Source organism: Marmota monax, unplaced genomic scaffold (assembly GCF_021218885.2).
Source record: "Marmota monax isolate L192 unplaced genomic scaffold, Marmota_monax_Labrador192_F-V1.1 WCK01_AAM20220418_F8-fsc00176, whole genome shotgun sequence".
In the NCBI taxonomy this organism is placed as follows: domain Eukaryota; kingdom Metazoa; phylum Chordata; class Mammalia; order Rodentia; family Sciuridae; genus Marmota; species Marmota monax.
In genome coordinates this window covers 185,172-207,355 of record NW_026694774.1, presented here as the reverse complement: position 1 = coordinate 207,355, position 22,184 = coordinate 185,172, and the positions used below count along the sequence as shown (strand labels likewise).

Below are 22,184 nucleotides of genomic sequence, written 5' to 3'. Positions count from 1 at the left end.
GTCTATGGTCCATTTTGAATTAATCTTTGCTTTTGGAATGAGGATGGATTTTTTATTAATACTTTTCCTATTCTGGCATGACTTGTTTAAAAATCTTACCTTCAATGGAATTTTTTTTTGCAATATTCCAATAAATCATTTGGCAGTATATAGCCACTTCTGTTACAGTGGGTCCTAATATGATCTTAATCACTGCAGTATGCAAAACCATACATATAGTAGAAGTTGTAGAACTTACAGGGGAAATGGAGTTAGAGGTGTAACACTAAAATCTTTAAACAGTGACACACTCAGCAAGTTATGGAATCACTCTTGGTGTTCACCAAAGACACATTGATAAAGAAAATGTGTACATGTTCAATAGAGTTTTACTTGGCCATAAAGAAGAATAAAGTTATGTTATTTGCTGGTAAATGGATGCAACAGCAGAACATAATGCTAAGTGAGATGAAAAAAAAAAAAAAACCCTGCAAGCCAAGGGTCAAATGTTTTCTTGCATATGTGGAATTTGTAGATTTAAAAAAAATAGGAAAAAAATGAATCTCATGAAAATAGAAGACTAGTAGAGTAGTGGAAAGGGTTTGAGAGGAAAAGAGCAGGGGAAAACATGGGAAAGTTACAGGGAATGAAATTTCCAGATTATGATGTATCCATGTACAAATGTACCACAATGAATACAGATTTCATATATAATTTTAATATACTAATGAAAATAGTAATAAAAATAGAAGGGGGTTTAGTAGATTAAAGCATGCACATCATGGGGCAGAGGGAGTTAGCAGTGGAAGGAAAGAGAAGGTACAGGTTTGGTCTTTTCACATAAATTTTGGAATCAATTTGTTGAATTAACAAAAAAATCACAGGGGTTTTTATTGAAGTTTTTATTGAATCCATAGATCAGTTTTTGGAAAGGTGACCTCTTAACAACATTGAATCTTCCAGCCAATAAACACAATACTTCTCTCTATTTATTTAGGTCTACTTTTATTACTTTCATGAAAGTTTTCAATTTTCAGCATACAGATTTTGCATATATTTTGTATATTTTTGCCTGTAGGTTTCTTGGGATTTGGGGAGTGTTAAAAATGGTACCTTTAAAATTTCAATTTACATATCTCTGTTCCTAGTATATAAAAATAAAATTTATTTTATATTCGTATATTTAGTTTTTTGAAAGCTTTAAACAAAAATGCAACTTGCCTTAGCAAAATTTTGCTTTTTTAATATTTTAAAACTAAATTGCTACCTCGCCTTTGTCTGTTTTAAAATTTAGATCCATATGACAACTTTGATTTAAATGTTATTCTTTCAAAACTGTTGCATGATATTGTAGCACAGACCTGAAGGTAGGTATTGTGATCATGAGATTTAATCCAACAGTATTTCGCTTCTTCAAGTGTATCATTATGAAATATAGGCTGTTTTCTATTGTTGGTCTCATTGTATAGTTTTCTTAGGAGTAATTGTAGACTATCCATTAATTGTTTTCATGTTTAACACCTTATTTTTTGTTGTTGTTGTTTTCTATTTTCTGAAGGTTTTCAATGTTTTTATATTGTTGTTATAGACTTTGGACTCAGCAAGGAGTCAGTAGATCAGGAAAAGAAGGCCTACTCATTTTGTGGTACAGTAGAGTATATGGCTCCTGAAGTAGTAAATAGGCGAGGCCATTCACAGAGTGCTGATTGGTGGTCATATGGTGTACTTATGGTAAGTAGTATTATTTTTATTAATCATGTCAGAATATAGTTCATATTATTTAGAATTTTAGTTTAGTTAAAATTTTGGAATGTGTCACTAAAAATAAGCTTCTATTAATTCATGATTAATGCTTAAAAGTTGTGGTTGGCTAGCTGTTTTAAAATAATTAGGATTTTAGTCTTTTGAAGTTGTTACTACAAAGGTAAATGGCAGCATTGTTATAAACTTTACAAATTTGAGACTTTGAGCAAGGTATTTCAGATTCTAGATTTCGGAATGCTGAGTTTAGCAGTTATATGATATTTTTATTTTAATTTGATATCTTAGAGTTTATCACCTTAACATACAATGTTTTATTGTCCATTTGTTTCAGGCATTGCCTAGAATGTAATCCTCTTGAAAGGAAGAATTGTGTTTTGTGTTACTTTTCATCACACAGTAACTAGACTAGGGATCATTTATTAGATGCTTATTGAAGACAGACTGACTAATTTGATATGAGATTACACATAGAATATATAGCAGTAAGTAGGATGATAGGTAAATAGCTATTAAATCAGATATAATTTGCTTCTGACATCTGATAATCCACTTTGCCTATTTATCACTGAATGACACAGTGTATGACACATCAGTGAGGTGGAAACTGATTTGAAGTATATTTGGCATTTTATCTGACCTAGAACACATACAATCTGGTTGGGGAAACAATTGCAATAGCTAAATAAACTATCCAGAAGTACTTTAGGATTCAGAGAAACTTCATAAAAGTTGACCTAGAAAAAGTAGGGGAGCTAGAACTCAGGTTATGCCTTGAGTGATAGGTAAAATTTGAATTGTTGCATGTCAAGAAGGAGAGGATTATGATGATATTAGCAAAGGCTTTGGGAACTAGTTTGACTAGAGTAGTGAAGAAAGACGGCAAAGTTGGAGGAAGTGAAACTGCAAACCTGTAAGTGTTTGTGTTGTTTTTCTGAGAAGTGATACAGTATTGTAGATTCTTAAACAGGATGCAAGTTAGAGAAAATATGTGCTTTATGAATATTAGCTTTGGCAGCAATATATAAGTGGATTGGAAGTGTAAGAAACTAGAAATAGGGTGACCAAAAGAACACCTTACAAGACACTTGTAAGATTCTAGAATTTAAGAAGAGGAAATCATTTCAAATGAAGTCATGACTAACTTTAATAACAGGAAAAGTGATACAGATGAAAGCAAGGATAAAGATCAAAGAAAAAGGTATCACTAAAATTTATGAAATTTAGGGATTGGAAGAGTGGTACATTAATAGAAAATGGTAATGACAACTAGTGGGGAAAGAATTTATTTTTAACAAATGTAGCATTTGAGGGGTTGTTAAGATTCCCATGTCAACAATGTTATTTCCTTACGTGACCAAGTTTTCTAGTTCTATTTTGACCCAGTCTCATGTAAATCTTGAATAATTTAATATTCATGTACTATAAGTTTCAAGTTTTTTCTAAGAAATTTTATTATATATTCTAAGTTGTGCTAAATTGACTCTGAGGTTATTTTATTCTTTTAGTTTGAAATGCTTACTGGTACTCTGCCATTTCAAGGTAAAGACAGAAATGAGACCATGAATATGATATTAAAGTAAGTATGCACACTCATTTTATTTTCGAAACAAATCACTTGCTTTCAGTTTGGGAAAAATTAATTTGATTTTACATTGAGGTAAAAGAACATTTTAATGTTTTGTTATATTCCCTACAATATAAGGGACACTATTTGCCATTGTAAAAAAAAAAAGTTAAGATTTATTTTTAGATTTGTCCATTTACAAGTATGATCAGTTTAAGTAAATTTTTTTAAAATCCTCTTTTTCAGAGCAAAACTTGGAATGCCTCAGTTTCTTAGTGCTGAAGCACAGAGTCTTCTAAGGATGTTATTCAAAAGAAATCCATCAAATAGATTGGGTAATGCTTATTTTCTTATCTTTAAAATTATATACTGCAACTTGGGGAGTATAACTACATCTTTATTCTTTCTTGTTTTAAGTGTTAAGTTCATTTGTGTTTGCTACACAATTATGCCTGGAATTGTGCATTTTGTTCTAGAAACAATAAACTTTATTATATAAAAGTTTAAAAGGTTAAAAAATAGACTAGACTAGTTAATCAAAACTTTTATTTTATGTATATCAGTATGTATATGTTATGGATTACCTATTTTTACATAATTCACAGAATCTTACCTTGTATAGGTAACCCTTTTAGATATTTGAGGATAATTATTTTGTTCTTCCTAATATTTTTCAAAGTAAATAGAATGTTGCCATTAATACTTATTATATGACTACTTTCTGATAGCCTTCTCTGGATCTAGATGTGATCCTATTATCCTATTTGAATTGTTTAGTTAAAATAATAGAATGATTTTATTCCTTGTAGTTTTTAATTTGTCATACACACCTGAGGTATTGGGTTGAATTATGAAGTAAAGAAAATATACTTTTAATGTTATATTGAACACGAATTCACTACCCTGTACAGTTCATTATGAACATCAGGTTTTTTTATTGTAGTGAAGTAAAAGGACAAATGAATAACATGCCAGAAAAGAAATCATAGATGTTTTCACTTTGAGAAATCTATGAAATGTGTATAGTCCTATTAACAGATAATAGCCAATTAAACCAAGTAGCAAGATTTTTTTAAAGCATGCCATTAAAGTATTCTTTCCATTTTTATAGGTTCAGAAGGAGTTGAGGAAATTAAAAGACATCTTTTTTTTGCAAATATTGACTGGAATGTAAGTTGAGTAGAATTTTTTTTATTAAATAACTTTATATTAGAAGGAGCATAAAATTATAAGTAAAATATATGGACTTTGCTGATAATCCATGTGTCATATTTAGAGTGAGATTCTTTTTTATAAATATTGCAAATCATGGAATTTATCATGAACCAGTAGGTGTGTGATAATAGTATATTTTTGTTTATCAATTGTTATATCTGTTTAATGTAGTTAATCTTTTGCCCTTATTCTAAGCTAGGGAATATAAGAGGAAGAAAAAGGGAAAGGGTGTGAAGTATGTAACAGTTCTTATAGGAAATGTATATGAAGAATGTAAGGTGTATTTAATTGAAAAATTTAAATGTATTAAGAATCTTACAATTTTATTAAATTTTTGACAGGATAGGAAATCAGACTGATAAATTCTACTGGGTCATGTATAGATTTTTAAAATTTGCTCTTCTCAAACTAATAAGAGTTTCTTAGATTTAGTTTTTGTTTGATTTATAGAGCAGCTTTATATATTTTATGTGTTAATAATAATCATAGTTAAACATTTTTGATATTATGTGGTTCTGTCATGAGTATTGAAATCCCCTCAAAAGGAAAAGAGTATCTATTTTAATGCAGAGATAGAAAGCTGCTATTCACTGATCAAATCATTTCTTCCTCTGGCTTGTAGAACAGGTTTTAGTAGGCAATTTTATTTTATTTTTTTGTACCAGGGATTGAACTCAGGGGTGCTTAACCACTGAGCCACATCCCCAGTCTTTTTTGTATTTCATTTAGAGACAACATCTCACTGAATCACTTAGGGCCTCACTAATTTGCTGAGGCCTGCTTTCAACTCATGATCCTCCTGCTTCAGCCTCCCAAGCCACTAGGATTACAGGCATGTGCCACCATGCACAGTTTCAGTTGGCAAAATTTGATTATTGCAAAACCGTATCATCTTGTAATCCATTGGTTGTAATACCCCAAAACACCACTGAGTGGGAATGCTGCATGGGAGCTAGCTCTTTGTCATATCTATGTAAATCTTAGGTATCTTTGTATTCCTTTTTCATTTTCTCACAGTGCTCTTCTATTCTTCCTTTCCACTTACCTAGAAAAAAGGAAAGTACATTTCTCCCATTGTTATATCTAAATAGTTTATTTTTTTAGATTTATATTTTTAACTAATACATTAAAACATAAATATGTACTTATGTATGGGGTACCATGCAATGTTTAGAGACATGTATGTTTTTTAATGTTTAAATCAAAGTAAACATGTCTGTCGCCTCTGACATTTATCATTCTTTTTCCTAAAAAATATTAATTTTTAGTTGTAGTTGGACACAATACCTTTATTTTATTTATTTATTTTTATGTGATGCTGAGGATCAAACTCAGCATGTGCTAGGCAGGCGCTCTACCACTGAGCCACAACCCCTTACCCCATTTATCATTTCTTTATTCTGAAAATGTTCAAAATCTTTTGTTAAAATTTTTTGAAATGTACAGTACATTATTGTTATTATAGTAAACCTATTATGCAATAGTTCAACAGAACTTTTGATTTCTACCCCAGTGTAACTTAGTACCCATTGATCAATGTTTCTCACCATTCATTGTCTTTAATTTAAATAAATTAGTGGAAAGTTTACATATTTCAATATGTGAAAATTCCTTTAATGTAACTCTCTCTAAATTTTTCTATGGAACTGTGAGCTGTGAAAAAGTAGTTTTCTAAAACATTGTTGCATACATATATTTTCTATCTTTTAAAACTAAATTTACTTTGAACTAACATGTAAAAGCAGAAAATTATACATATTATTTAAGTAACAGTCCTTTGATACATTTATAGTATTTTAATTAAGTTAACGAATATCCTCAAATATTTGTTATTTCTTAGTGGTAAAAACTGGTCTCTGGTGCAATTTAACTCCACTCGTTGTGGGTCAATATTCTGTCTGGATGATCTCTCCATTGCTGAGACTAGGGTGTTAAAAGTCCCTAAGTAGTGTAGTACGAGTCTACCTCTTTTTTAGGTATATTAATATTTGCATTATATATTTAGGTACTACTATATTGGATACATATATGTTTAGGATTGTTATTTAACTTTGCTGAATTGACCCTTTTATCCTTATATAGTGACTTTTCCTTGTCTCTGCATTTGATAAGATTGGTTTAATGTGATAAAAGTATGGCTACTCTTGTGTTCCTTTTGTATGGACTATTTTATTCTATGCCTCCACTTACAGTCTAAGTGTGTCATTAGTGATGAAGCATATTTGTTGTAGGCACCATATTGCTTTCCTTCCTGCCTTATATGATGCTTCCTTTTTATATACTAAAAACTGGAACTATAATCTCTGACTTGATTTCATCAGCTTTTGTGAAGGTAGGATTGATGGATGAATAGGTATTCAGTGCATCTGTGAGAAAAGATTGCCAGAGGAACTTAGCTGCCATCTTGCTCCACCCCACTGTGTTTTTAAATATAAAAATTTTAGCAAATGAAATTGTTAAACAAGACTGCATTTTTATGGGCTGGAGTTGTGGCTCAGTGGTAAGAGCACTTGCCTGGCATGTGTGAGGCCCTGGGTTTTGATTCTCAGTACCACATATAAATAAATGAAAATAATAAAGGTCCATCAACATCTAAAAAATATTTTTTAAAATACTGCATTTTATTCTGTGAATAAAGCCCTAAATAGTATATTTAATGTGCATTTCAATGGGAAATCATAGTACTTTAATTAAAATACATACTTATTGAAAATAGTCTATATTGATTTTTAATAATATAAACATTATTGATTAATTTTCAGGTTGACATTAGGACATATTCCATATGGTTATAGCACCAGTGAGAATTCTAATCAGCTTTTTATACCTGAAATTGAATATTTTATTCCTTGTGAATGCAAGTTGTGGCATAATTGCTGTTTTTTTTGGTCTCATTAGATTCTCCTGGTTTGCCAGCTAGTGCAAATGCTCAATTGTCTCTAAATTTTTTAAGAATTTAGATAACAGATATCTGAAGGAATTATGAGTCTTATTTTAAGAACTGTGAATATTATGTTCTACTTCACCTTACTTTGTCTAAAGTGTTTGGAAATAGAAATATTATAGATTTCAGATTTTTAATATTTGTATATTCGTATGTAATACCTTCGGGATGGGGCCAGTCTAAACACGAAATTCATTCATGTTTCATATATACCTTGTACACATAACCTGAAGGTCATTTTACAGAAGATTTTTAGTCAGCCTGCATTTTAGCTGCAACCTGTCATGTGAGATTTATTGTGGAATTTTCCGCAATAATATCCTGTTGACATTCAAAAGATTTTGGAATTTGGAGCATTTTGAATTAAGATTTTGGACTAGGAATGCTCAACATATATAATAACATTTTAAATGTTCTCTGTTATTTCTAGAAATTATATAAAAGAGAAATTCAGCCACCTTTCAAACCTGCTTCTGGAAAACCAGATGATACTTTTTGTTTTGATCCTGAATTTACTGCAAAAACACCCAAAGGTAAGTAATGCACGCTTACACATAAAATCACAATTTTTATGGTATTGATGATTAAATAAACTATAATCCTTGGTAAAATATTAATAATAAGTTTTCAAGGAGTAATGTACAACGTTTCTTGGCCTCCTGTGAAGTAGAGTCTTTAAATAGAACATATCTATCAGAGAAGCAGGGACTAGAGAAGTGGGAGGCACTTTTTTTCCCATTTCGTAATTCTTTTGACATGCAAATGAAATACAGGGTAAAGGGCAAGAAATAAGACGCGAGATAGAGACTCGGTTTAGATTTTGCTATGGTTTACTGATTGTGTTATTTAGTCATATATTTATTCAACAAATATTGAATGCCTACCAGGTACTAGACAGTGAGGAAGTGGCAGTAACAAAAGAGGACAAAAATTACTGACCACATGGAATATGCATACTAGGGATGAGAGACAAATGAAATAGTATAAATAAAATAGTATGTCAGATGGTCAAATTTAATGGTTTCCTTTACATTTGAAAAACTGCTCACATTTTATACCATAAAATTCTGTATAATTTTAATTATATAATTATTTGAACATTAGATTCTCCTGGTTTGCCAGCTAGTGCAAATGCTCATCAGCTTTTCAAAGGATTTAGCTTTGTTGCAACTTCTATTGCCGAAGAATATAAAATCACTCCAATCACAAGTGCGAATGTATTGCCAGTTGTTCAGGTAAATTCTACTTAATCACATTATTCAGTTTGGGAAAATATAAGTTTGGGGATAATTATTTTCTCTGTTATTGATGGTGGATTTTCCATAATTTTTTTTGAAGTTTTTTTAAATATTTATTTTTTATGTGTAGTTGGACACAATGCCTTTATTTTATTTATTTTTATGTGGTGCTAAGGATTGAACCCAGGGCCTCACACCTGCTAGGTGAGCCCTCCACCGCTGAGCTACAACCCCAGTTCCATAATTTTTTTAAAAAGTAATTTAAATGTGTTTCTGTGTGGTTCAGAAAAAAAGAGAGTTAAAAACCTTAAATTATACTTAATGATCTGTATTGGCAAGAAAATGTTGGCAAAATCTAATTGATTGATCATATTGGCCTTGAGGAACCAGAAAGCTTGTAATTTAAGATTGATTCACAATCTATATAACCAATTTATAAATATTAATAAAACTTTTCTAGAATGAGTTATTTTGGAGTTTTTAAGATTTAAGATGAAAGTATATTTAGAACAAAAGATAGAAAATGTGAAAATATTTCATTCTTCTTAGTTGTTTACTTTTTAAAATAAAAACAGATAAATGGAAATGCTGCACAATTTGGTGAAATATATGAATTGAAAGAGGATATTGGTGTTGGCTCTTATTCTGTTTGCAAGCGATGTATACACACAACTACCAACTTGGAATTTGCAGTGAAGGTATTGTCACTAAGCTTAACTTGTTTGTTTGATATTGGCAATTTAAAGTATAGGTTAACTGCAGACATTTTCAGTGGAACAAGAAAGAGAGAGGAGAGATAATATGATGCAAAAGAATTCTAAGAATATTTTCATTTTGAAATTCTTTGCAAGGCTTTTTTTTGGTGGAACAATGCATTTCATGAAATTTTTGCTTTTGAATACTTTTAATGTACCATATTAAGATTGAGTGGTAGTGACAGTTACAATTCATTTGGAACACATTATCATTTAATATAGTCTCAGAGAAATGGAATATAATATTAAAGAAAGTTCTTATTTGTTAAGTTTCAGTAATAGAACATATTTAAATATTAATGTAATAAGCAGTATCCTTGAGTTTTAAGTATCTGTTTATATGTATAAACAAATGGAAAATATTCCATTCATTTTAGACAAATAAAATGATTTTTTTCTTTCATCCAATTTCTTAGATCATTGACAAAAGTAAGCGAGACCCCTCAGAAGAAATTGAAATTTTGATGCGCTATGGACAGCATCCCAACATTATTACTTTAAAGGATGTAGGTATTTTGAAATATAGATATAATCTATATTAGAGAAGCTATGACTTGGATCTTTATATTTGTACTGTTTATAATGTCATACTATAAAATGTGAAGACTTTTAAATTTACCACATTATTTCTCTTTTCCTAAGATTCTGTACTCCTACTCTCATAGAATTGCAAAAACAAAACAAACAGAACAAAACACTACAGTGGTTGGTAAAAGAGAGTGTCTTCATTACTTCAATATATTCTGGCTGGTTAAGTAGTTAACATTGTAATTAGCACCATTTATCATTCTATAGTTGTCTACCAGGTTCTTGAAGATTTTACTTTCTCTTTTGGGGGAGAGGGTACCGGGGATTGAACTTAGGGGTTCTTGACCACTGAGCCACATCCCCATCTCTGTTTTGTATTTCATTTAGAGACAGGGTCTCACTGAGTTGCTTAGCATCGTGCTTTTGCTGAGGCTGGCTTTGAAATTGTGATCCTCCTGCCTCAGCTTCCCAAGCCACTAGGGTTACAGGACTGCACCACTGCACCTGGCTTATTTTCTTGATTATATAGCAGTTGGCTGTGGCATTATGGATTGTTCCTTGAGTTAAATAGTATTTGTAGAATGAAAATATATTGATTTGTATGTACACATACAAACACGCTCCTCTTATGTCACATGCCTGGAGTGTAAAGGGTATAAATAGTTTTCTGATTTATTTGCTTTGAAACACTATTTGAATGCTGTATAGACTTAAGATACCAGGTCAGAAAATGGACTGACAAATAATATGCTTACTGTTGGAAAGAAACTTCACTGCTAGGGATGAAAAAATAGCTATAATATATTAAAAAAACTTGATGTATATCATTTGAAAGTCATGGAGTTTTACTTTTTCATTTATATCATTTGATGAACTATAACTTACAAAACTAAAAAAAAATAATGTATCTATTTTATATACTAGAGGTTCACTTGCAAAGTAAGTATAATTTAAACAGTTTATAATTATAATTGCAAATAATAACACCTAAAAATATGTTCTTTTTTAGGTCTTTGATGATGGTAGATATGTTTACCTTGTTACGGATTTGATGAAAGGAGGAGAACTACTGGACCGTATTCTCAAGCAAAAATGTTTCTCAGAACAGGAAGCTAGTGATGTACTGTATGTAATAACTAAGACAGTTGATTATCTTCATTGTCAAGGAGTAAGTTATAGTCTTCCATATAATTATGGGACCTATATCGTCATGAAATTATATTAGGAGTTGATGCCACCTAAAATGAATTGCTTTTTCTGCCACTTGTATATTTAATAAAGAATATCTTAATAAAACTCATAATGTAGTAAAGGTTATGAATTTAAGAAATTGGCTAGTGCTTTATTAATTTTCTTCTAACTGTCTCTTGGCCTTGATTTAATAGCGTATTAGTTTTGAACATGGTTTGAACTATACAGATATGCCTAATCTTGCCTTTAAAATTATTAAACCTAATCAAACTTAAAAGTGAAACAATTATTGAAGGACATATTGTAACAATTGTTGAAATTATACCTGACATGTGAAGTTCTTGCAGTTTTCCTGTGTGCCTTATTATCACTCTCCCAAATATAGTAAGAAATTTAGATTCCAAACATTTGAAATATTAATATATTTGTGATGGAGAGGCAGGCAAACTTGTTATTTTGCCTCCTGTCTTTTTGTTTGTTTGTTTTTGTTTTCAGCACTGGGAGTTAGCCCCAGGACCTCACACATACTAGGAAAGTTTTATACCACTGAGCTACATCTCTAACCCTATAAATTTATTTTAATATAGGGTCAGGCTAAATTGTCCAACCTAGTCATGTACTTGGCATTCTCCTGTCTCAACCTCCTGAATAGCTTGAATCATAAGCAGACACCACTTTGTGCAGATATACCTGTCTCTTCAAAAAGAAGGCAAATGAACTGAGTTACAAAAAGTCAACTATTTTATATATATATAGCTATATATTTTATATATAGCTGTGTAAGTAATCAAAATAGCTAGTAATTCAAAAATTTAAGTTTCAAACAGTTGTAATGATATACATACACCCTTTGTATAATGGTATACATACACCTTAACTATAAACAATAAAATTGACATTGCAAAATTCGTACAGTGAAAAATCTTAATAAAATTAAACTAATCAGTTTTGTGTATGGCTTAATAGAGTACATTTTCAGTACATCTTATTAAAGGAGTAGAGTAGTTCTATTACAAGCTAAATCCTCTTTTGTCTTTGTCCTTTCTAAAGGACAACCAGAAGTTTCGAGAAGAGAATGATAATCATTTCATCTTTGGTTTATTATTTTATACTCTTTCAGTTTTTTACATCAATAAAATAAATTAATAAGAAACACATATTGAACCTTTCTACATACTAGGCATTATAAACTATATTACAGATTCAAATAGGAGTAAAACTTGGTCCTTGTCCTTAAAGAACTTTCAGTTTTATAAACTGCTGATTAAAGGTAAGACTAAATTAGGGGCCAGGGTTGTGGCTCACTGGTAGAGTGCTTGCCTAGCAGGCATGGGGCATTGGGTTCAATCCCCAGCACCACATAAAAATAGGTATTATGTCCATCTACAACTAAAAAAAAAAATTTAAAAGTAAAACTAAATTAAATGAAGTAGATAGTAATAGCAGGAAAGTCATCACATAGGTAATTTCAGAATTTTTTCCAGTTCTGCATTTCATTTGGTTCTTCTTCATTGTTTCTGGTTTTTTCCTGAGACTTCTCATTTTTCTGCTAAAAATTCATACATTATAAACCTGTTTTGTTTTACTTCATTGAGAAGAGTTATAATTGTCACTTGCAAGTCCCAATCTGCTCCATTTTGGTTCATCTCAGAGTTAGAATTGATTTTCTTTTTTCTTGGGACTGTATTATGTTTTCCTTGTTCTTGTGATAATTTTTAATTTTGTCCTATTCTGATACTGTTATTGATATATTTGTATTCTTTTATTTTTCTCTAGTTGTTATTTTCTTTGTTTCAGTTGGTAATTTTCTCTGTTGCTCCTGAACTAAAAATTCCTATTTGGAGGGCAGCAGCTCTGGTCTCTTCCTATCTTTTGTCTTTATAGGAACTACTTAAACCATCTTCTGTACTTTTGGGAGTGGTTTACCAGGGAATAAACTCAGGGGCACTCCACCACTGAGCTACATCCCTAGCCCTACTTGTACTTTATTTAGAGACAGGGTCTCACTGGTTGGTTAGTGCCTCATTTTTGCTGAGGCTGGCTTTGATCCTTCTGTCTCAGCCTCCCCGAGCTTCTGGGATTATAGGCCTGTGCCACCATGCCTGGCTGTTTTACAAATTTTTGATTCAGGAGTCTGTTCAGGCTTTCACTTATATATAGTATTTCCTGAGTCAGCATTAATAGTTCCCCAGAATCTATTTTCTTTTTCTTCAAGCCAGAAATACTGCAGAATTTTCCATACATGTTTTTATCACCACTGTGTATTGTAGGGATTGCACAGTTACCGGAACCTACTCCTGTAGATCACTGTATTTCTTCTTTGCACCAAATGTGTGTTTTTTACCAGATTCTTTCTACTTGTATTCACACAGCACCTTCATATAGTTGAGTTTTTATATTATATCCAGCTTTTAAGTTGTTTACTGTGTGTAGGGGTATGTTTGGTAAGGTCTTAGTCCATAATATCCAAAAGTGGAACTAAGAGTTGAAATTGGAAAAGGTTAACAACACTGGTGGCTTGAGTGGAAACCGGAGTGTATATCTGATAGAGATAATTTTCTGTGTATACTTTAGACCATATATCAGAGAAATACTCATTTTCAATATGTAATAATTAGGAGTTTCTTTTCTGGGAAACATTGAAATGTTTTGTTTGGCAAATATTTAGCTAGCTATATAAATGTAATGCTTCTTTTCCTTTATTTTCAAGGTTGTTCATCGTGACCTTAAACCTAGTAATATTTTATACATGGATGAATCAGCGGATGCAGATTCAATTAGGATCTGTGATTTTGGGTTTGCAAAACAGCTTCGAGGAGAAAATGGACTTCTCTTAACTCCCTGCTACACTGCAAACTTTGTAGCGCCTGAGGTATTTAAATACTTCTGTGTTCACCTTTCATTAACATAACAATGCCATGTATATGTTAAGGCAGGCAGGTAAAAGCTGAGTTATCTTGTCCTTCCCAGCTGTAAACTCTTTCAATTAGTGAATTGCAGTAATACCTAAGGTAAATATTCAGACTAATAATGAGCATCTTAAACCAATCTGAATATCATAATCAGACTGTTCTGTCAGGCTTTATACTAGTTTTAGAATCGTACCATTTTTAGAACTGGGCGACAGGGTAAAGACAGGCCACAGCCTCAACATATTACATGTTCTAAATGAGGAGACTGAGGCTCAAAGTACTTAAATGATTTTTCAAAACCTAACAATGGCTTAGCAACAAAATCAGTTTGTGCTGAACATGCAGTTATTTATATTAGTTAGCATGATGTATAATATATAAGATCAGTGGTATCCCCGATTTTCTTTAGGATCTTCTAACTGCCAGAGAAAATAACCTCACAGGAATGTTTATAAACAGGGCATTGTTTATTTTACAGTGGTAAATGCATTTAGATGTAGATATCAGGGGGAAGAAATAGAAGAGGTCAGACTGGCTTAGTAGAGGAGCAAATTTCATATATAGAAAGCTCTAACTATTCCAACCATGGGATAGAGACTATGATACTAGCACCTCCCACAGCAGTGAAAGTAAGTTTGGTGAAAAATGAGTTAGGGATGGCATTGGCTACAAAAGTTTCTATATAAGTTTGTTTGTAAATTAGGAATTGTTCTTACATATATGGATATTGATAATTGGTATAAATCATTGTATGTTTAATATAAATCAGAATACCATTTCAAGTTTGAAAATTTGAATTTTCAAATCAGGAAAAATCGGACAATAATTTAAAGATGAAGTAATATCTCATAGGCATATTTTATGATTTTATTTTTATAAATGGCAGCCCTTTCAAGCTATATTAATGTAATATATATTTAAAGTAGCTTGGAAAAATATTTTTCTAATAATCAAACTAGAAATATAGAAATATAACTTTCTGATAATGAAAAGTTCTTATTTTAAAATTTTATGAATCTTTTTTAAGATATTATTTATTTACACTAGGATTGAACCCAGGTCCCTGCTAGGCAAGTGCTCTACTGCTGAGCTACAGACCAGCCTTTGTTTTAAGATTTTGATATTAAAAACAGGCATGACACTGTTTTATGGGCCTTTTATGATTTGAGATTATTTCATCATAGTTTGTATGGAGTCCTGGTTTACTAAGAGAACAACTTATTTTTATAGCTTTAGCCTTATTATAGAGAGAGAATATTCATTCACCATTTAGGATATGCATCACTTCAATCAGCCTCTTAAGGTTTACTTCATAGATGTGCTTTACTACATAACTGTGTCCCAAAAGTTAATATATCTCCAATTTTTTTATTACTTTATGAAGGAAAAATTATGATGTCATATTATTAAACTTGTATTTAATGCCTACTAAGGTCTAAATGTTCAAGTTTGAATGGAGCTTATGACAGATCTGAGGAATGTTGTGTCTGCAGCTTCTGATAAAGTAATATTGAAGTTACCCTGCTTTTCACTGGCTCTGGCATATGTTTTGATCCAAATGTGAATTAATTTAAACTTTAGAGCAAAGGGAATGACAATATCTGTATATTTTACTTTTTGCTAACTTAAGAAGCCAAATTTCAGATAAAGTTATGGCAGTGACTACTTGAATTGTGATTTCCTTCTCCTCTGTCTTTAATTTAATGCAAGTAAAAACATGTGTGACAAAGCCTCTGTACTGTATGTTTATTCATCACATCTCCCTACCATGTTTCTTTTGTAACTGAATGTTCTCACTATTGTAGGACATTTGAGACTAGATCTAGAACAAAAGTGAATTGCTTCTTCTTTACCCATACAGTATGTGTTTTAAGAATCAGGTTTTCATGGTCAGCCCTATTTAAGCAGGGTTACACCTCCTGCACACTTTCTCATAACTAGGAAGATTATAAAAGTATGGGTTGTTTTGTTTTGTTTGAGAAAAAGACTCACTGTATTGCCCAGACTAGCCTCAGACTTCTGGGCTCAAGCAATCATTCTGCCTCAGCCTCCTGAGTAGATGGCACTACAGGTGCATGCCACAGAATCTGGCAAGGATATAGAAATATGAAATACCAATAGCTGATTTGTTGTTTAACCCTCACCTACCCAGCTTAAACAATGGCCCTCAAGTGTGGCTATGCAATGGATAATCAGGGAAGCTTTCAAAGCTTCTTAAGGCAACCAGAGAAAATATGGGATTCTCACAACTATAAGAGGTAATGAAAAAAAAAAAAAAGAGCTAGCAGTAAAGGTTTATGTTTTACTAGAGCATACCAACTTAAGTTTACTCTGATATGAGTAGTTTATCTATAGTGGTATTTATTAAGGCCACTGTATTCTCTACTTCTATTATTTACTTAAGGCAAATAGATCTCTCTCTTTTTCTTCTCCCATCTCCCTCCCTATCTCTGTCCCTCTGTGTATATGTGTTTTAATATTTTGGGATACCTTCTTTAGCTTCTCACTATTGCACATGTATTCTTTGAATAAGAAAATTCATTATATCTCATTTTAAATCAGTAACGTACTCATTATTCATGCCTGCCATTTGGTAAAACCAAACATTAATAGTTTTAGCCTTTTGTAGGTGAAAAGTCCATTCTAGTGTTTATGTAGTCCTCAGGGTTAATGCATCAATAATGTTTCTGTGTCTAGAGGCTTTAGCAGTAGACTTATTTTCTAAAAAAAATACAAAAGGCTTCATTTCATATCTTTATTTTTCTAACAAACTATTAACTTCATAGAGAAATCCCACATGAATATTAAGATATTATTTGATTTTTGTTAATACTGTCCCAGTGAGCAAAAACGTTCTGTAAATTATTGTATGCAAAATTACAAAAGCTATTCAACATATATCAAATGTGTATTTGTAGTCTAGAAATACACTGCTGATCTCAATAAATCAGCCTTGTATGTAAAATATACATTTATCCATCATATGTAAGAAAAAAAATATTATCCTACCATCTCTCGTGTACTAAAGAGGCAGTTATGATAGATATTAAAAGCACATATTCTAGAGTAAGAATGCCTGCTCTACTATTGCCTAGCTTTGTGATGCTGGACAATTTACCTAACATCTGTCTCTTCCCTCATCTTCAAAATTGGAATGATAATACCTTTGGCATAGAGTCAGCATCAGAATTAAAAGTCTTAGTACTCTTATAATATAAACTCTCTGTACGTATCAGTCTTAAATTTAGGTGTCTGTATATCTCAGGTCCTGTGTGGAGGGGTGAAAGCTCATTAAAGTCAAGGTTGTTTTTTGGTATGGCCCATGACTAAAGTAATTTATAATGCCATTTTTTTTTCACTTCTTGCTAATTGCAGAAGAATATTTACTACTACTTAAGTATATAAACTGATTTACACTTCAATATTGTGAGCGTTTGTGGGACTATTAGAAGCAAAACAACTTTGTTTTGGATGGGAAAATTGAGTTTGTACTAAGTAATACCACATAATGAATATTTCTTTCTTAGGTTCTTATGCAGCAGGGATATGATGCTGCTTGTGATATTTGGAGTTTAGGAGTCCTTTTTTACACGATGTTGGCTGGGTAAGAAACTGATATACTCATGTTATTGTTTAAATCTCACCTATATATCTTTATCTTACAAAGAGAATAGAAAAAAATAACCTGAAGAAAAATCTTCCTAACATTTCAAAAGATTAAAACCGCAACATACTATATATGAGGTACTGTTGAGTTATAGTAATTAGAAAAGGGATTTTAAGTGAAATAAAAATTTTAAGAATAAAGTGTACATTTATATTTTAATTGTTTACATAGAGCATATTACTTTTTAATGTTTTTACCTGATCATAAGATAATTGTATTTCAATAGGAACTTGCCCATTGAACTTATTGATGTTCATTTTTTAGGTACTTGAATTCTAGTTTTCCTGGCAATATATATTTAATAAAATTATACTTTATTTTATTCATTTATTTATATGCAGTGCTGAGAATCAAACTCAGTGCCTCACACATGCTAGGCAAGAGCTCTACCACTGAGGCACAACCCCAGTCCTAATGTTTAATTTTTTAAGTGGTACAAAAACATGCAAATTTTACATATAAAAATGTAAAACAATTGCTTTGAAATTTCAGTTGGCATAGTGATAATTGCATATGTCATTGAATTTCATATAATTTTTAGTTCTTACAAGTTTATGCAGAATATTCAGTTATAAACTACAATAAATGCTCAAATTAAATTAAAGGTAGCTAACATTTTCATATCAAATGCAGTCAACATTATTGGTTTTTAAACCATAGGATACTATTTGAAACTTGCTGCTTTCAAATATTTACATCATGACTAAACAAGAAATTATGGTTTATATGTGTATTTAGTATTTTCTTAATTTAATTATTATATGAGGTAATTCAGACAGTACAGTCCACACATTTGTAACTATGGATCAGATTTCCAAGTCCAAAATTTGAATAGCATTTCAGTTCCACCTGTTAAAATGGCACAAATATGATTAACTTTTTCATTCTGATTAAGTTTTAAAAACAACTTTAATTTGACATTTTTAATCTTCCCATCCATGAGTAATTTGATCTACATAATAATTTTGATGTCTCCAGATTTTAATTATATTGATATAAATATTTAACCTTTTTTATATACAGTCATTAAAAGTATTATGGACCTATCCCACTAATAATGTTGATAAAAGTAAAATATTAATGAAAAATTCAACTAACACAGTAAAAACATTTTAAATATACATCAATAACATTTCCCTAAGAGTAAATATATTTGTTTGCTTACTTAACCTAAGAGAATGCAAAATGTGTGTTTTATTGTGGTCTGGTTCTAAAACTAACTTTACTTGAAAGCCACTCTTATTTACTTTCACATTGATTAATGGACCAAAGACAAAAGGAAAAAATGATATAGGCAAGATTCTTAATTTTATTAAATACTTTATTAGGATTAGAATTCATTATTTGAAGTATACAATTGATATTAACATTGAAAGAATTAGATGATTGTAATTTTCTATAATAAATATTTACATATAATTATATATTCATGTCCTTCATTATATTTATTATGCATGCTTGACTTTTATGTCTATTGAAATTATTTTATCAATAGCTACACTCCATTTGCTAATGGCCCCAATGATACTCCTGAAGAGATTCTGCTTCGTATAGGCAATGGCAAGTTCTCTTTGAGTGGTGGAAACTGGGATAATATTTCAGATGGAGCAAAGGTATAAATTAAAAATGTATTATTTTGTTACATTTGCTAAAATCTCTAAGTTTTATCCTAATGTTTATTTGCAGAGTATCTGACATGTCATGTATTTCTTTATTATTAACATATTATATCAATTAATGGGTGTCATTGTGACATTTCTGTACATGCATGTACATACCTCAATTAAGTCCACCCTACTTTCTACATTCTTTCCCCATCCCTTTTCACTCCCTTTTGCATGGGCCCCTTCGCATTCACTAATGTCCCTCTTCTATTTTCATATCATCTTCTTTCCTTCCTCTAGCTTCCACATTTGAGAGAAAATATGTAATATTTGTCTTTCAGAGTCTGATGTATTTCATTTAACATGACATCTTCCAGTTCCATTCATCTTTCTTCACATAAGTTCAGTGTTTTTAGGGCTAAATAATACTTCATTATGTACATATATCACATTTTTTTTATTCAGTCATTTGTTAATGGGCACCTAGAATGATTCCATATCTTGGCTATTGTGAATAATGTCATAATAAATGTGGACATGTACATAACTCTTTTGAATGCTGACTTTATTTTCTTTGGATATATACTTGGGAGTAGTATAGCTGAATCAGGTGGTAATTGTATTTTTAGTTTTTAAGAAACTTCCATAGTGTTTTGTATAATGGCTTTACTGATTAACTTTCCCTCCAAGGTGAATAAAGATTCCTTTTTCTCCACATCATAACCAGTATTTATTTGTTTATTTATATATTTATTACTAATAGCCATTCTGATTGGAGAGAAATGGAAAGTCAGTGCATTTTGAACTGCATTTCCCTGATGGCTAAAGATGTTGAGCATAAGCATTTTTTTCATGTATATATTGGCCATTTGTGCTTTTTTTGTGTGTGTGAAAAGATCTGTTCAGATCATTGACCTATTTACTGATTGAATTATTTGTGCTTGTTGATAGCTTTGAGTTTACCTGTTCCAGATATTAATCCTCTGTCAGATGAACAGCTGGCAAAGATTTTTCTCTCCTCTGTGGGATGTCCCTTCACTCTCTCTTTTGCTATGCAGATGCTTTATAATTTTATGTAATTCCATTTGTCAATTCTTGATTTGTATGCTGGGCTTTTGTAGTACTATCTAGGAAATAATTTTCTGTGCCAGTATCTTGAAGTGTATTGCCTGTTTTTATCCAGTAGTTTCAAAGTTTTAAATCTTTCATTTAGGTCTGTTACCCTTTTACATTTATTTTTATACAGGGTAAGAGGTATGGATCTAGTTTTAATCTGCTACATATCGATATCCATTTTTCCCAGAATCATTTGTTGAAAAGGCTGCCTTCTTCAATTTATGTTTGTGACACATTGTCCAGAATCAGTGGGTTTTAGATGTGTGGATTTATTTCTGGGTCTTTAATTCAAGTTCATTGCTCTGTGTGCTTGTTTTTGTTTGTTTGTTTGTTTGTTTGATATTTAATGCCAATACCATGCTGTTTCTGTTAGTATGGCTCTGTAGTATGTTTTGAAATCAGGTGTTGTGAAACCTCCAATATTGCCCTTTTTGATTAGGATTGCTTTGGAAATTCAGGATGTTTTTCAGTTCCATATAAATTGTAGGATTATTTTTAGTTCTGTGAAGACTGATATTGATATTTTGATGGGGATTGCATTGAATCTGTAGATCACTTTGGGTGATATGGCCAATTTAACAATATTAATTCTCTTAAATATGAACATGGGATAACTTTCTGCTTCTAATGTCTTCTTCATTTTCTTTATTCAGAGTTTTATAATTTTCAATGTGGAGGTCTTTCACATCCTTAGGTTTATTTCTGGATATTTTATTTCATTTGGGGGGGCTATTGTGAATGAGATTGCTTTTCTGATATCTTTCCTAGTGAGTTCATTATTGCTTATATAGAAATGTTACTGATTTTTTAAATTTTTATTTTGTATCCTGCTGCTTTACAAAATGTAGTTCTAAGAGTCTTTTGGTGGAGATCTTATGGTTTTCTTAGAATCATATCATTGGCAAACATGGATAATTTTACTTCCTCCTTTCTTATTTGTATCTAATTTTTCTTTCTTGTCTAATTGCTCTGGCTAAAATTTCTAGTACTTTATAACACAAGAATTGGAAGAATGGATATCCTGTTCTCATTCTTGATCTTTTTTCAGTCTTATTGCTTTATTTTTCTCATGTCACCTATATTTCCATATTGAGATTAATTCATCTTTTGGGATGGCTGTATCTTCCACTTTTATTGAGGATCTACTTTCTCTCTATGGTATGCCCAAAACTCAGTTTATATTTTAACATCCATGCACCTACTGTATGTGATCAAAGTGCTTCATGTTCTCCAGATCAGTCTTTGGAGTGAGCCTGTGTATGTGAGATGAGGACCCACAAAGTGGTTTTAGGGAAGGGACGTCATCAGTTCATCTCCCTCCAGGCCGACAATTGGTATGTCAACATGGCAATGAGGACAAGATCATATACACTCCCTTGGAGCAAATGCAGTATGGAGTAAGCAGCCAACTGTGCTGCAGATGTGTGGACAATTTCAGTTTCTTTACAAGAAAGTACCATATGAGGCTGGGTATGGTGGTTCACACCTTCAATCCCAGCAGTTTGGAAGGTTGAAGCAGGAGGATCACAAGTTCAAAGCCAGCCTCAGCAATGTAGTGAGGCCCTAAGCATCTTAGGGAGACCCTGTCCCATATATATATAATTTATATTTATTTATTTATAAGTAGTGTAATCATGTGTGTATGTGTGTATATATGTAAATAAAACCATGTTGTTTTTCTTCCTTCTCTAAGTTTATTTATTTTTA

At 31.4% G+C, this 22,184-nt stretch overlaps 1 protein-coding gene across 7 annotated transcripts in view; it reads left to right on the top strand.

Annotated features, from left to right (window-relative positions):
* The window catches only part of Rps6ka6 (ribosomal protein S6 kinase A6), a 98,219-nt gene that overhangs the window by 65,617 nt on the left and 10,418 nt on the right, over nt 1-22,184 (top strand). For all 7 annotated transcript variants that reach the window (XM_046425387.2, XM_046425384.1, XM_046425389.2 and 4 more), the window contains 12 exons: nt 1,568-1,710; nt 3,249-3,319; nt 3,554-3,642; nt 4,419-4,477; nt 7,897-7,999; nt 8,571-8,701; nt 9,280-9,402; nt 9,876-9,965; nt 10,997-11,155; nt 13,889-14,050; nt 17,618-17,694; nt 19,253-19,370. In XM_046425387.2, the coding sequence (XP_046281343.1) occupies nt 1,568-1,710; nt 3,249-3,319; nt 3,554-3,642; nt 4,419-4,477; nt 7,897-7,999; nt 8,571-8,701; nt 9,280-9,402; nt 9,876-9,965; nt 10,997-11,155; nt 13,889-14,050; nt 17,618-17,694; nt 19,253-19,370 (1,325 nt within the window). The remainder of the gene's footprint in view (nt 1-1,567; nt 1,711-3,248; nt 3,320-3,553; nt 3,643-4,418; nt 4,478-7,896; nt 8,000-8,570; nt 8,702-9,279; nt 9,403-9,875; nt 9,966-10,996; nt 11,156-13,888; nt 14,051-17,617; nt 17,695-19,252; nt 19,371-22,184) is intronic.